At 45.0% G+C, this 16,966-nt stretch overlaps 1 protein-coding gene across 3 annotated transcripts in view; it reads right to left on the bottom strand.

Moving 5' to 3' along the window:
- LOC110516816 (cullin-associated NEDD8-dissociated protein 1) overlaps positions 1 to 16,602 on the bottom strand; it is a 57,221-nt gene extending 40,619 nt beyond the window's left edge. For all 3 annotated transcript variants that reach the window (XM_036956628.1, XM_036956629.1, XM_036956630.1), the window contains exons 1-4: positions 16,267 to 16,602; positions 9,176 to 9,319; positions 2,296 to 2,450; positions 356 to 479 (exon numbers count right to left, since the gene is read on the bottom strand). In XM_036956628.1, the coding sequence (XP_036812523.1) occupies positions 356 to 479; positions 2,296 to 2,450; positions 9,176 to 9,319; positions 16,267 to 16,334 (491 nt within the window). In that variant the 5' untranslated portion in view covers positions 16,335 to 16,602. The remainder of the gene's footprint in view (positions 1 to 355; positions 480 to 2,295; positions 2,451 to 9,175; positions 9,320 to 16,266) is intronic.
- Positions 16,603 to 16,966: the final 364 nt, after the last annotated feature.

Raw genomic sequence — 16,966 nt, 5'->3', positions numbered from 1 at the left:
AATTGACTAATAAAGTAATCCAATGACAAAGGGCCATCTATAGTCTATAATGGGTTCAGACCAGCGGTCAGACAGTGGAGAACACACACCAACCTGGGTCAAGACCAGCGGTCAGACAGTGGAGAACACACACACACACCAACTTGGGTCCAGACCAGCAGTCAGACAGTGGAGAACACACACACCAGCAGTCAGACAGTGGAGAACACACACCAACCTGGGTTCAGACCAACAGTCAGACAGTGGAGAACACACACACCAACAGTCAGACAGTGGAGAACACACACACACACACCAACAGTCAGACAGTGGAGAACACACCCCAACAGTCAGACAGTGGAGAACACACACCAACCTGCAGAGCATGTCAGCCATGATGTCCAGAGCCTCCAGCTGAACTGACACATCCTCCTGCTTGGCGATGGCACTGGTCAGACGGCCTGTGATCTTTTTACACACACTGGCAGCCAGGGCCGAGCCTGGGGGGGGAGGAGAGGAGAGGTGGAGGAGAGACGGAGGGGTGGAGGAGAGGAGAGACGGAGGGGTAGAGGAGAGAGGGGGTGGAGAGGAGAGAGAGAAACAGGGGGAGGAGGTTGGAGAGAAACAGGGGGAGGAGGTTGGAGAGGAGAGAGAGAAACAGGGGGAGGGGGTTGGAGAGGAGGGAGAGAAACAGGGGGAGGGGGTTGGAGAGGAGGGAGAGAAACAGGGGGAGGGGGTTGGAGAGGAGGGAGAGAAACAGGGGGAGGAGGTTGGAGAGGAGAGAGAGGGAGAGAAACAGGTGGAGGGGGTTGGAGAGGAGAGGAGAAAGACAGAGAGCGACAGAAAGAGGCTGAGTGAGCTAAATGAGTCATACTGCTGTCAGCCAAGATGGCTGATGCCTGAAGGTGATGGGGAAGCAGCTAGGCTGTTAACAGATGCTCTCTTCTCCATGTCTCCCTCCACATGACTGGGAAAGGCCTGAACACAGCTGGAGATTAACCAGGATATAAGGAGGACATCTAGCAAGAGGGGATAGTCCATCAGTTCATTACCTAACACACTACAACACCATCACTAGAGGGGATAGTCCATCAGATCATTACCCATAACACCATCACTAGAGGGGATAGTCCATCAGATCATTACCCATAACACCATCACTAGAGGGGATAGTCCATCAGTTCATTACCTATAACACCATCACTAGAGGGGATAGTCCATCAGTTCATTACCCATAACACCATCACTAGAGGGGATAGTCCATCAGTTCATTACCCATAACACCATCACTAGAGGGGATAGTCCATCAGTCCATTACCTAACACACTACAACACCATCACTAGAGGGGATAGTCCATCAGTTCATTACCCATAACACCATCACTAGAGGGGATAGTCCATCAGTTCATTACCTATAACACCATCACTAGAGGGGATAGTCCCTCAGTTCATTACCCATAACACCATCACTAGAGGGGATAGTCCCTCAGTTCATTACCCATAACACCATCACTAGAGGGGATAGTCCATCAGTTCATTACCCATAACACCATCACTAGAGGGGATAGTCCATCAGTTCATTACCTATAACACCATCACTAGAGGGGATAGTCCATCAGTTCATTACCCATAACACCATCACTAGAGGGGATAGTCCATCAGTTCATTACCCATAACACCATCACTAGAGGGGATAGTCCATCAGTTCATTACCCATAACACCATCACTAGAGGGGATAGTCCCTCAGTTCATTACCTATAACACCATCACTAGAGGGGATAGTCCCTCAGTTCATTACCTATAACACCATCACTAGAGGGGATAGTCCATCAGTTCATTACCTATAACACCATCACTAGAGGGGATAGTCCATCAGATCATTACCTATAACACCATCACTAGAGGGGATAGTCCATCAGTTCATTACCTACAACACCATCACTAGAGGGGATAGTCCATCAGTTCATTACCTATAACACCATCACTAGAGGGGATAGTCCATCAGTTCATTACCTACAACACCATCACTAGAGGGGATAGTCCATCAGATCATTACCCATAACACCATCACTAGAGGGGATAGTCCATCAGTTCATTACCTACAACACCATCACTAGAGGGGATAGTCCATCAGATCATTACCCAACACACTACAACACCATCACTAGAGGGGATAGTCCATCAGTTCATTACCCAACACACTACAACACCATAAAAAGAGAAGGAAAAACTGATCCAAGATCAGCTTTGTGAAAGCCCGTGTCTAGTGGAAAAGTGATCGGGGTACAGAGGTCAGAGGTCAGGGTGGTACTTACCGCTGGACGCCGGGGGCAGTTCTCCTATGACCGTCTTCAGTCCGATGCTGGAGATGTCTCGGAGCTGCTCCTTGTCTGCCAGCATGTTGGTACACAGTGTGTCCACTATAGTCTCCACCTGGTACTCCTTCACCTTACTGACCAACGGGCCCAGGCTGGAAAACAATATATATATATATATATATATCAATATAAACTACCTGGTACTCCTTCACCTTACTGACCAACGGGCCCAGGCTGGAACACAATCTAACTGGTTCTCTTGTTTCAACAGAAGCTAGTCCAGAGTTAATCGAATGTCATGATAACACCACGTTGTGACCCCACTCTGAGCCATGTGAAGTGGGTCCCTTGTTTAAACAGGGCTGTCGTTTGATCAAAACACACTGAGTAACAACACTACCATGTTACCAGTCAGGCCGAGAGCGGCTCAACCAGACAGTTTTAGGGCCTCTTGTCGTCAGCAGTAGAGAGAGGAAGAGACCTGTTTATTAAACACACTGAGTAACACACTACCATGTTACCAGTTAGGCCGAGAGCGGCTCAAACAGACAGTTTTAGGGCCTCTTGTCGTCAGCAGCAGAGAGAGGAAGAGACCTGTTTATTAAAGCAGTACATCAGTTGAACCTACTTGTTCTGGCCATCCAGGTCAGTGTCGCCTGAACCGTCATCTCTCTAACGAAAAAAAACGAAACAAAAATAATAAAAAAGGCCTTAAAATGATAATATCTTTGTTTCCTTACATAGTGGTGCAGCCAGAACACAAAGAGACACAACGCCTTTGTGACAGTCTGCGTTCACGACACACAACAGAGTAGATTACTACTTCAAAATGGCAGCGATACGAAAGCAGGCAAACTTGCAGTGTGACTGTATCCTATATTAAACATTGGAGATGTGAGAGAAATACAGCCTAGAGAGAGAGAGAGATTAATTTTTAATTCATCTTCTTATTGATCACATAATCCCTTAAAAGCCTAATTCTAAATGGTTTGTTGAGCGTGAGAGCCGAGACGATCACACTGCTGCTGGCTCATAAGCACCGAGACATGTCCCCCTAGCTGGAGCAAGGAAGATAAAAATCAATGCTGCTCTGACATGAAATATCCACAGACAAAAATGTCAAATATGCAATAAGACAAACTGAAGCAAACACAGAGTTATTCAATAACACTGTCCAATACTCAGTGTTGTGAAACGATATGAATGAGAGAGAGAAACGGAGGCAGAGAGAAAGAGGCAGAGTGACTGACAGAAGCAGAGAGAAAGAGGCAGAGTGACTGACAGAAGCAGAGAGAAAGAGGCAGAAAGACATAGCGACAGAGACAGACAGTGACAGACAGAGACAAAGACATAGCGACAGAGGCAGAGACAGAAAGACATAGCGACAGAGGCAGAGACAGAAAGACATAGCGACAGAGGCAGAGACAGAAAGACATAGCGACAGAGGCAGAGACAGAAAGACATAGCGACAGAGGCAGAGACAGAAAGACATAGCGACAGAGGCAGAGACATAGCATCAGAGAGAGAGAAAGACATAGCAACAGACAGACAGACAGTGGCAGAGAGACACAGTGGCAGACAGATGGTTCGGGACTAGACAGTCTCCCACAGGGCCCAAGCCAGTCAGTCAGGTGATTCAGCCCCTCTCAGTCTCGGTGTTTGACAGCCATGTTTTGAACCTCTCTATAGCGGTGCCTTAAGTTCAATCAGACACACCAGGGTTTTCGTTGTAGAAAAACATGAAAAGCTAAAAAAATAAATAAAAATAAAAACATTTAAACTGTTGCCGGCCAAAGTGTCCAGGAGAAAAAAACAATCCCATTACTAAATAATAAAATAATGACCGACGTGCTTATTGGTCTACAGGTTCATTTGCATAGTTTTGTGCAATTAAAATTGGCCTGTGTGTATTTTGGTTGGCCATCTTATGTATCCAACACAACCTACAGAGTGGTGTTTCCCCTGCAGCTCCTCAGCGTGTTCCTGCCGGAGTAAAACATGTGCTTCTATACGCCCGTTCATTTTAAAATGCTATTCGTTTGTGTTCAAAACAGTTTTGGTGCTCGATAAAAGAAGAGCTACTATTTTTATTTCTCAACTGGTAATTGAAGTGCGTCTCCTATTCACCATTCAAGTGCAGGAATAAAAGCTGTCAGCGCGTCTCCCACCACTTTACAATGGGAGCTTTAGGCCGTATGCATTTCGATAACATACTTCATTGTTTGAAACCGGAATATTTTATTTCATATTATGAGGCATGTTTTTCCTTTCTTCAGAGTGACCTAAAGGCTAAATCCAACCATGGAAATAGTAACCTAAAGTCCAAATCCAACCATGGAAAGAGTAACCTAAAGTCTAAATCCAACCATGGAAAGAGTAACCTAAAGTCTAAATCCAACCATGGAAACAGTAACCTAAAGTCTAAATCCAACCATGGAAATAGTAACCTAAAGTCTAAATCCAACCATGGAAAGAGTAACCTAAAGTCTAAATCCAACCATGGAAAGAGTAACCTAAAGTCTAAATCCAACCATGGAAAGAGTGACCTAAAGTCTAAATCCAACCATGGAAAGAGTAACCTAAAGTCTAAATCCAACCATGGAAAGAGTAACCTAAAGTCTAAATCCAACCATTGGAAAGAGTAACCTAAAGTCTAAATCCAACCATGGAAACAGTAACCTAAAGTCTAAATCCAACCATGGAAAGAGTAACCTAAAGGCTAAATCCAACCATGGAAAGAGTAACCTAAAGGCTAAATCCAACCATGGAAAGAGTAACCTAAAGGCTAAATCCAACCATGGAAAGAGTAACCTAAAGTCTAAATCCAACCATGGAAAGAGTAACCTAAAGGCTAAATCCAACCATGGAAAGAGTAACCTAAAGTCTAAATCCAACCATGGAAACAGTAACCTAAAGTCTAAATCCAACCATGGAAAGAGTAACCTAGTCTAAATCCAACCATGGAAAGAGTAACCTAAAGTCTAAATCCAACCATGGAAAGAGTAACCTAAAGTCTAAATCCAACCATGGAAAGAGTAACCTAAAGGCTAAATCCAACCATGGAAAGAGTAACCTAAAGTCTAAATCCAACCATGGAAAGAGTAACCTAAAGTCTAAATCCAACCATGGAAAGAGTAACCTAAAGTCTAAATCCAACCATGGAAAGAGTAACCTAAAGTCTAAATCCAACCATGGAAAGAGTAACCTAAAGTCTAAATCCAACCATGGAAAGAGTAACCTAAAGTCTAAATCCAACCATGGAAAGAGTAACCTAAAGTCTAAATCCAACCATGGAAAGAGTAACCTAAAGTCTAAATCCATGGAAAGGTGGAGGCAATTATTTTACACCGAACAAAAATATAAACTCAACATGTAACAAGTGTTTCATGAGCTGAAATTAAAAATCCCATAAATTCAGTTTTTTTAAAAAAGCTTTGTAGTGTAAACAAAAGAGTTTACATCTGTTAGTGAGCATTTCTCCTTTGCCAAGACAATCCAGCCACCTGACAGGTGTGACCTATCAAGAAGCTGATAAAAAAAAAAAAAAAGCAAGATCATTACATAGGTGCACCTTGTGCTGGGGACAACAAAAGGCCACAAAAATGTGCAATTTTTCACCACACAATGCCACAGATGTCTCTAGTTGAGGGAGCGTGCAATTGGCGTGCTGAATGCAGGAATATCCACCAGAGCTGTTGCCAGAGAATTGAATGTTCATTGCTCTACCATAAGCCTCCTCCAACATTGTTTTAGAGAATTTGGCAGTACATCTAACCGGTCTCACCACTACAGGCCACGTGTAACCACACCAGCCCAGGACCTTCATACCTGGCTTCTTCACCTGCGGGATCGTCTGAGACCAGCCACCCGGGCAGCTGATGAAACTGAGGAGTATTTCTGTCTGTAATAACACCCTTTTGTGGGGTTAAAAAACTAATTCTGATTGGCTGGGCCTGGCTCCCCAGTGGCTGGGCCTGGCTCCCGAGTGGCTGGGCCTGGCTCCCGAGTGGCTGGGCCTGGCTCCCCAGTGGCTGGGCCTGGCTCCCCAGTGGCTGGGCCTGGCTCCCCAGTGGCTGGGCCTGGCTCCCCAGTGGCTGGGCCTATGCCCTCCCAGGCCCACCCATTGCTGCACCCCTGCCTAGGCATGTGAAATCCATAGATTAGGACCTAATGAATTTATTTCAATTTACTGTTTTCCTTATATGAACTGTAACTCAGTAAAATTGTTGCATTTACATGTTTTGTTCAGTGTCTGAAGACTTCATAGGCAGCACGTTGAGTTTCAAGTTTGGGGAAGCATACAATTTATCCCACTATTCTGCATGTCAGTTATGATTTTCATATGCGCATATTTGTGGAACAGGTAAAAACAATTTAAATAACGTTTGTTTCTCAAAATCACTGTCGTCATGTGATTAATCATAACAATCTGAATGAAAATGATAAAAATCTCAAAGTTAAAAAAAAGTAAATTAATGCGAGATCACCAGCATCTCTGTCATATGGACACATTGATACACTGTGGTCCATTGGTGGCTAAAGAAAGGAGCGCATGGAACTCACAGCCTATTGGCCAATGCAGCAGTAGACCTATAACTTCCATCGCTCTTTCACACCGAGGCCTGGTGATTATTATCGAGGGGGAGACTGTTGAAAAGATGTTTCAAATTGCTTACTGTGAGGACTTTAATATATATCATTCACAATGGATGTTAAAAAAAACACTTTCCTACATTTCTCGCGCAGCAAGCCCCGGTTCTTCTATATGCTCCCTCAACATTACCAGGACAGAAAACACAGACTCATTGGTCACATGGAGCATTCCAAACACAAGACAATTTTTTTTTTTAGATGTACAATCTCATACATGATGGTTATGAAGTAACCAAGTGTAGCAGGTTGTGAACTTCTGTGTTTCAACTCTGACGACGGTAAATGACTAATTAATACATACATTAACCTTTTAAGGTATAGGGGACAGCATTTTCACTTTGGGATAAATAGCGTGCCCAATTTCAACTTCCTGCTACTCATGCCAGGAACATAAGATATGCATATTATTAGTAGATGTGGATAGAAAACAGTCTTTTTTTCCCCAAGTGGGACGCAAGCGTCCTCAATACCATAAGAAGTTAACGGACATTAATGTAACCAAATGACGGGGATTAACGGTACATTTACTAATGAGGACGTAAATGGGGGATCTGATTTTTTATTTATTTTTAAATCGAAGGGTCAACAAAATTTACACTATGAAACACTGAATGCTCAAGACTTGGCGGGAGGCAGCGGAGCCATTCTGGAAAGAGACTTTACCTTCTCGTCTCTACGTTATAAAAATATACTCAAGACATAATAGTTTTCACAAATATTTTAAAATGCTTTTCACTGACAGTCGCAACTTAATAAATCAGCTAGGTCCATTGAGCTAGGTCCGCTGCCCAAATTCGCGGGATCCCCAAATATGCATAGGCATAGCTAGTGATCTGAAACAATCCACAGCAACATTAAAAAAAAATAAAGAAACCAATGATCCTCAATTCCTCTATAACCAAGTCCTGCTTTTTGGTTTAGTATTTTTACATTGTTTATATTCATAGACCGTTGCAATTCTATCATTTCGGCAAATGTATTTCCATTAATTTCCCAATTGATCCACCACTATGCCATCTCTCTCCTGTTCTATTGGATCCACCACTATGCCATCTCTCTCCTGTTCTATTGGATCCACCACTATGCCGTTTCTCTCCTGTTCTATTCGATCCACCACTATGCCATCTTTCTCCTGTTCTATTGGATCCACCACTATGTCATCTCTCTCCTGTTCTATTGGATCCACCACTATGTCATCTCTCTCCTGTTCTATTCGATCCACCACTATGCCATCTTTCTCCTGTTCTATTGGATCCACCACTATGTCATCTCTCTCCTGTTCTATTGGATCCCCCACTATGTCATCTCTCTCCTGTTCTATTGGATCCACCACTATGCCATCTTTCTCCTGTTCTATTGGATCCACCACTATGTCATCTCTCTCCTGTTCTATTGGATCCACCACTATGTCATCTCTCTCCTGTTCTATTGGATCCACCACTATGTCATCTCTCTCCTGTTCTATTGGACCCACCACTATGTCATCTCTCTCCTGTTCTATTGGATCCCCCACTATGTCATCTCTCTCCTGTTCTATTGGATCCACCACTATGTCATCTCTCTCCTGTTCTATTGGATCCACCTGTTCTATTGGATCCACCACTATGTAATCTCTCTCCTGTTCTATTGGATCCACCACTATGTAATCTCTCTCCTGTTCTATTGGATCCACCACTATGTCATCTCTCTCCTGTTCTATTGGATCCACCTGTTCTATTGGATCCACCACTATGTCATCTCTCTCCTGTTCTATTGGATCCACCTGTTCTATTGGATCCACCACTATGTAATCTCTCTCCTGTTCTATTGGATCCACCACTATGTCATCTCTCTCCTGTTCTATTGGATCCACCTGTTCTATTGGATCCACCACTATGTCATCTCTCTCCTGTTCTATTGGATCCACCACTATGTCATCTCTCTCCTGTTCTATTGGATCCACCACTATGTCATCTCTCTCCTGTTCTATTGGATCCACTATGCCATCCACTATGATCCAATATGCCATCTCTCATATTAACAACCCATGATAGTTGTTGCATCATTAGATCTCCCCCTTGTTCTAAGTTTCTAACAGAGATGTACATTTCTGTCACATATGGAACAGCTATCAGTGTGAGCTGTTTAGAACACACACACACACACACACACACACACACACACACACACACACACACACACACACAGAGAGAGAGAGAGAGAGAGAGAAGAAGAGATCTCTCACCATTTGACGGCCAGATTCTGGACCTCTCCGTTTTTGTCTTCCAGTAGCTTGAGGATCATCTTGACCACCTTGCGTTCACTGTCATCGTCCAGCTTGATGGAGTCTTTCTGCAGCTCTGACATCAGGTCGTTGGTGGCCATGAATCTACAGGAACACACAGGGAGAAAGAAGACCCAGTTAGACCAACAGGGTTATGATGTTATATTTACCTTTATTTAACTAGGCAAGTCAGAACAAATTCTTATTTTCAATGACGGCCGAGGAACAGTGGGTTAACTGCCTGTTCAGGGGCAGAACGACAGATTTGTCAGCTCGGGGATTTGAACTTGCAACCTTCCGGTTACTAGTCCAACGCTCTAACCACTAGGCTACCCTACCCTAGTAATCCTAGTAAAAATTCCCTGTCTTAGGTCAGTTACGATCACCACTTGATTTTAGGAATGTGAAACGTCAGAATAATAGTTAAGACAATGATTTATTTCAGCTGTTATTTCTTTCATCACATTCCCAGTGGGTCAGAAGTTTACATACACTCAATTAGTATTTGGTAGCATTGCCTTTAAATTGTTTAACCTGGGTCAAACGTTTCGGGATCACACAATAAGTTGGGTGAATTTTGGCCCATTCCTCCTGAAAGAGCTGGTGTAACTGAGTCAGGCTTGTAGAGTCAGGTTTGTAGGCCTCCTTGCTCACACACACTTTTTCAGTTCTGCCCACACATATAGGATTGAGGTCAGGGCTTTATGATGGCCACTCCAATACCTTGACTTTGTTGTCCTTAAGCCATTTTGCCACAACTTGGAAGTATGCTTGGGATCAACATCCATTTGGAAGACCCATTTGCAACCAAGCTTTAACTTCCTGACTGATGTCTTGAGATGTTGCTTCAATATATCCACATCATTGTCCTTTCCTCATGATGCCATCTATTTTGTGAAGATCACCAGTCCCCCCTGCAACTCCTCAAAGGGCTCTGGAGAGGCCAAGTCATGCGTCCTCCAAAAACAAGACCCACCTGTCCGCCTACCTATTTATCACACCGCCTGCTTAACCCGGATGTCAGCCGCACCAACGTGTCGCAGAAAACACAGTTCCACTGGCAACCGGGTTCAGCTTGCAGGCTGAACCCAAGGAAAGCCCCCCACCGGTCAAACCATCCGAAGGGTTTTAACACCACTGAGCTGAGAGAAGGAAACCCTCCGAAGGGTTTTAACACCACTGAGCTGAGAGAAGGAAACCCTCCGAAGGGATTTAACACCACTGAGCTGAGAGAAGGAAACCCTCCGAAGGGTTTTAACACCACTGAGCTGAGAGAAGGAAACCCTCCGAAGGGTTTTAACACCACTGAGCTGAGAGAAGGAAACCCTCCGAAGGGATTTAACACCACTGAGCTGAGAGAAGGAAACCCTCCGAAGAGTTTTAACACCACTGAGCTAAGAGAAGGAAACCCTCCGAAGGGTTTTAACACCACTGAGCTGAGAGAAGTTAACAAGTCAAGTGCTCTGACATTAGAAACCAAAGCAAATCAACACTAGTACAAAGATCAAGCTAAAATCTCCGAGGAGAGGAACGCTTGAAGCCTAAAGCATTGGAAGATACCAGACAGACCAGCTCTGATCTCTTAAGAGTGTGTGTGTGTGTGTGTGTGGGGGGGGGGGGGGGGGGTTAACTTACCATCATATCCAATTTAATACATCACACACGATCAGCTTTAAGACACCATCTTGTCTCCATCTTAACACATCACAGAACTCCTGCTGTGATTCAACAAAGACCTTTTCCTAAATACTATGCTTCTCAACACTAGGCTCGTTGATCATCTCTGACGTGTGTGTCCCCCCCTCATCGGAACGCAAGAAGCTTCTTAAACAAGAGGGACAGCGAGAAGGAAGAGAGGAAAGACAATGAATAATGCATGAGGTCCATGGCCCACACTCACTGAGAGGCAGCCCCACAGCATGAGGAAATGGACTGGAGCATCCACACTCACTGAGAGGCAGCCCCACAGCATGAGGAAATGGACTGGAGCATCCACACTCACTGAGAGGCAGCCCCACAGCATGAGGTAATGGACTGGAGCACCAACACTCACTGAGGCAGCCCCACAGCATGAGGTAATGGGCTGGAGCATCCACACTCACTGAGAGGCAGCCCCACAGCATGAGGTAATGGACTGGAGCACCCACACTCACTGAGAGGCAGCCCCAGAGCATGAGGTAATGGGCTGGAGCACCCACACTCACTGAGAGGCAGCCCCACAGCATAAGGTAATGGACTGGAGCACCCACACTCACTGAGAGGCAGCCCCACAGCATGAGGTAATGGGCTGGAGCACCCACACTCACTGAGAGGCAGCCCCACAGCATGAGGTAATGGACTGGAGCACCCACACTCACTGAGAGGCAGCCCCACAGCATGAGGTAATGGGCTGGAGCACCCACACTCACTGAGAGACAGCCCCACAGCATAAGGTAATGGACTGGAGCACCCACACTCACTGAGAGATAGCCCCACAGCATGAGGTAATGGACTGGAGCACCCACACTCACTGAGAGATAGCCCCACGGTATGAGGTAATGGACTGGAGCACCCACACTCACTGAGAGACAGCCCCACGGCATGAGGTAATGGACTGGAGCACCCACACTCACTGAGAGACAGCCCCACGGCATGAGGTAATGGACTGGAGCACCAACACTCCTCTCTCTCTAAACTGGTGCATGGGAAAACACTTTCTACCAGGGAATGATCTTCTATAGTGGAAATCAATCTTCACTACCACGGTACCACCACCGCACTAGATAAACATCAGTAGAACCTTATAAAATACTGTATTTTTCCCCAAATTCCATTTTCTATGTTCAATTGTTTTTCAGATTTTCCTGTCAAATATCACACGTACATTTTTTTAAATGTGATGTTAAGTCCACAACAATGGTTAAACCACGGGTATGGGTCAAATCTAAGAAATGCTCATTTTGGGGTGTAGATACCCTTTAACTCTGTGGCACCAGCAAGAGACTTGTTTGGTTAGCGGTGTTTCTGTAGTACACGTGATTTGCATAAATTATTAACAATCATTATACACTGCTCAAAAAAATAAAGGGAACACTTAAACAACAATGCAACTCCAAGTCAATCACACTTCTGTGAAATCAAACTGCCCACTTAGGAAGCAACACTAATTGACAATAAATTTCACATGCTGTTGTGCAAATGGAATAGACAACAGGTGGAAATTATAGGCAATTAGCAAGACACCCCCAATAAAGGAGTGGTTCTGCAGGTGGTGACCACAGACCCCTTCTCAGTTCCTATGCTTCCTGGCTGATGTTTTGGTCACTTTTGAATGCTGGCGGTGCTTTCACTCTAGTGGTAGCATGAGACGGAGTCTACAACCCACACAAGTGGCTCAGGTAGTGCAGCTCGTCCAGGATGGCACATCAATGCAGGCTGTGGCAAGAAGGTTTGCTGTGTCTGTCAGCGTAGTGTCCAGAGCATGGAGGCGCTACCAGGAGACAGGCCAGTACATCAGGAGACGTGGAGGAGGCCGTAGGAGGGCAACAACCCAGCAGCAGGACCGCTACCTCCGCCTTTGTGCAAGGAGGAGCAGGAGGAGCACTGCCAGAGCCCTGCAAAATGACCTCCAGCAGGCCACAAATGTGCATATGTCTGCTCAAACGGTAAGAAACAGACTCCATGAGGGTGGTATGAGGGCCCGACATCCACAGGTGGGGGTTGTGCTTACAGCCCAACACCGTGCAGGACGTTTGGCATTTGCCAGAGAACACCAAGATTGGCAAATTAGCCACTGGCACCCTGTGCTCTTCACAGATGAAAGCAGGTTCACACTGAGCACGTGACAGACGTGACAGTCTGGAGACGCCGTGGAGAACGTTCTGCTGCCTGCAATATCCTCCAGCATGACCGGTTTGGCGGTGGGTCAGTCATGGTGTGGGGTGGCATTTCTTTGGGGGGACGCATAGCCCTCCATGTGCTCGCCAGAGGTAGCCTGACTGCCATTAGGTACCGAGATGAGATCCTCAAACCCCTTGTGAGACCATATGCTGGTGCGGTTGGCCCATGTGGCTGGAGTGTGTCAGCAGTTCCTGCAAGAGGAAGGCATTGATGCTATGGACTGTCCCGCCCGTTCCCCAGACCTGAATCCAATTGAGCACATCTGGGACATCATGTCCCGCTCCATCTACCAACGCCACGTTGCGCCACAGACTGTCCAGGAGTTGGCGGATGCTTTAGTCCAGGTCTGGGAGGAGATCCCTCAGGAGACCATCCGCCACCTCATCAGGAGCATGCCCAGGCATTGTAGGGAGGTCATACAGGCACGTGGAGGCCACACACACTACTGAGTCTCATTTTGACTTGTTTTAAGGACATTACATCAAAGTTGGATCAGCCTGTAGTGTGGTTTTCCACTTTAATTTTGAGTGTGACTCCAAATCCAGACCTCCATGGGTTGATAAATTTGATTTCCATTGATAATTTGTGTGTGATTTTGTTGTCAGCACATTCAACTATGTAAAGAAAAAAGTATTTAATAAGAATATTTCATTCATTCAGATCTAGGATGTGTTATTTTAGTGTTCCCTTTATTTTTTTTGAGCAGTGTATATAATTTTGCCAGATAAGCTACTTTGTAGTTAACACTTAATTGAGAAGGTGTTTGTGAAAGCCTTTCCATCTACTTATTAGCATCGTCGCTAACGGCTACACTTAGTGGTAGACAATACGTGTACACACAGACAGGGGTATTCCCGAGCTGATGGAAAATACAAATCACCGATACATTTTGTTCATATTTTATGATAATCTTGTGCAAATGAACCCATTTAAATGTCTGGATTCTGTCCTCGTTCTCCACCACCCTCATTTTATTAGGGCCCTAAATTAGACGAGGACAACAAGACTCACACCTACACAAACATGACAGAGTGGATAACATTAGACCTCCCACTCAAATGTGAAAGGCCATTGATTTCCCCTGCCAATAATGATGTCATCATGCAAACGTGCAGAAGCAAGGAGCACCTCTTTACTCCCTCTATAATGTGATGTTAGAACTCAAATAGGCCTACCTCTGACTCAACCCCCCATCTCCAGACTCAACCCCCCATCTCCAGACTCAACCCCCCATCTCCAGACTCAACCCCCCATCTCCAGACTCAACCCCCCATCTCCAGACTCAACCCCCCATCTCCAGACTCAACCCCCCATCTCCAGACTCAACCCCCCATCTCCAGACTCAACCCCCCATCTCCAGACTCAACCCCCCATCTCCAGACTCAACCCCCCATCTCCAGACTCAACCCCCATCTCCAGACTCAACCCCCATCTCCAGACTCAACCCCCATCTCCAGACTCAACCCCCATCTCCAGACTCAACCCCCATCTCCAGACTCAACCCCCATCTCCAGACTCAACCCCCATCTCCAGACTCAACCCCCATCTCCAGGCTCAGAGGTTAGACCTAAACTCTCAACAGCTACTTCTTGACTGACTCACTTCAGAGTTTAGAATCTAGAGGTGGATGTAAAATATTACTCAACCATGATGGATAATCCAGTGCTGGTGTCAAGTCGTGCTTTTGGCAGCTGCATAGGCAATCCCTCAAAACTGCAAGGCAATGGGGGCACACAGTGGAACAGGCTCCCTGTACAATAGTCCTGTACCATTTCTCACCGTTCCACCCCAGGTACCACAGAACACAAGCCACCGTCAGTCATTGTTATGAACCTGAAATAGTCTGGGATCTGTAGAGTTATTGGCAAGACTGAGAATCTGGGAAGCAGCGTAAGTTGATAAGAAGAGATGCTAGTAGTTCCCACACGTACATAGGAAATCTCATCCAACCAGACGGTTCACTCTAGCTCACTCTAATTGAGCCCGGGGGTGAGGTTAATGCATGGTTAAGGTAAACCGTTTCAGAGACGGGCAGGACAGATATTACATATTATTGAGGCACACTCAGTATGTCAGGGGACTGGTTACATTCCATATGTTTTATAGTTGTAACATCTGACATTTCAGAGCAAATGTCAGTGACAAATTACTTTGTGTCTACCTCTCTCTCTCTCTACAGGTGTGAGAAACACTGGAAAACACCAGAACAAGACTACAGGAACACAGCACTGGACACCCACAGGTGCACACATCTAAGATGATAGTGGAAAAAAACGGCAACATTTATTAGGTGGTAGATTACCACTCTGTAGTTAGTTATACATGTAAGTTCATGACAACTAACAGAATTGTGAAGAGCAGAATGCTGGCTTACATCATCATATTTTCTGAAAAAAACAACTGTTTCTCTAATGAGGAGTTGATATGGCTGCAGACTAATTCACGGTTTGGGTTGGAAGTCAATCAAGTTGTTTATGATTGTGTGTTTGGTATGGTTAATATAAAACACCTGACAGTGAGGTAGTGGTATGCTTCAAAGCTAACTAATCAGCTAACCAAATTAACTACACTTTGACTCCCCGGTCAGCCAACAACAAACATGCAGGCTGAATTATGTTATGGGATGTACTGTAGTTAGCTAACGTTAGCTAAGCAATCATTCATATGGCATCTGTAGACTGCTAGGATATGTGCAATGCCTTTCTAGCTAACTACTTAGTTAACAACCTAGCTAACTAGTGTAGTCCACTTACTTGAGTTAGCTAGCCAAATTCGATAACTGTTGCTACCTCAAAACGTTAGCTAGTTTCCTAGCTTGTTAGCGTTGACAGTAACGACTGTCAGAGCGAGTTAGCCAGCTAGCTAGCAACATGACAGTGTTACATGTAACTAGCTAGCTATATATACACTTTGCAAAACTGACAAATTAGAAATATAATGTCAACATGTTAATCTGGGTTCCTCGCAAGAATGTGTTTATAGCGAGTGGCTAATATTGTTATTTAGCTAGCTAGCTAGCGAACGTTAGCAGACTAGCCAAACGACAGAATTGATTTGAGGCCTAAACTAGCTAACTTGCAGGGTTTTCATACGGGACGATATACCGGTTTGAGTCAAAGTGTAGAATCACAGCGTCATTTCAAATGCCTAGATTGTTAGAATATTGTATTTACCTGAAATCCTTGTCGCTTGATGTCATTTTTTCCAATAGATTAGAGATATGGTACGAGGCGCTCGCCATGTTTGCAGTCTGTTGGAGTAGCCTGCTAGCAACCACCAGTCGGTATCACGGAGCGGAAATTCTTATCCACTTTATTTAGCTATTTACTTCTCTTAAACGATTGAAATCGATTCAGTTTCCACTGTCACTTTCCTTTCGATGGAGCGAAGTGATGATCAGCGGCGGAATAGCAGAGAATTTAGTCTCATCCTGTGCGGAGTTTTTGGATGTGTTTGAATGGAGATCTCACTTTGCTCTGCAGAGAGGAGGAGCTGCAGAACCAGATGAGTTCGCTACTGGGGGGGGGGGGTCAAAGTTCAGAGTTTGTTATAGTGGGGAAGGACCAGACTAGTGAGTTTGTCTGTGTTGTCACTAGTTACCACAGCCATAAAGTAAAACTTGGCTATATCGTAAAAACCAACATTTTAATATGAAAACAAACATTTGCTTTTTTTGGTCTTCATTTAAGGTTTAAGGCCATAATGAAGACTTTGTGGCTGTGGTAACTAGTGATGACCGTTTAACGGTGGTGGTCGTCTGAGAAACCTCAATCAAAGATAGTACCAGAGAAGATGGCCTAAAACTGCTTTATCCAACAGAAATATTCGATCACACTTTGTAGGTGGTGTCATGGCGGCGTTGGCTAGCTAAAC

Source organism: Oncorhynchus mykiss, chromosome 21 (assembly GCF_013265735.2).
Source record: "Oncorhynchus mykiss isolate Arlee chromosome 21, USDA_OmykA_1.1, whole genome shotgun sequence".
NCBI lineage: Eukaryota > Metazoa > Chordata > Actinopteri > Salmoniformes > Salmonidae > Oncorhynchus > Oncorhynchus mykiss.
The sequence above is the reverse complement of the archived record's forward strand: the minus strand, read 5'-3'. Positions and strand labels throughout refer to the sequence as shown.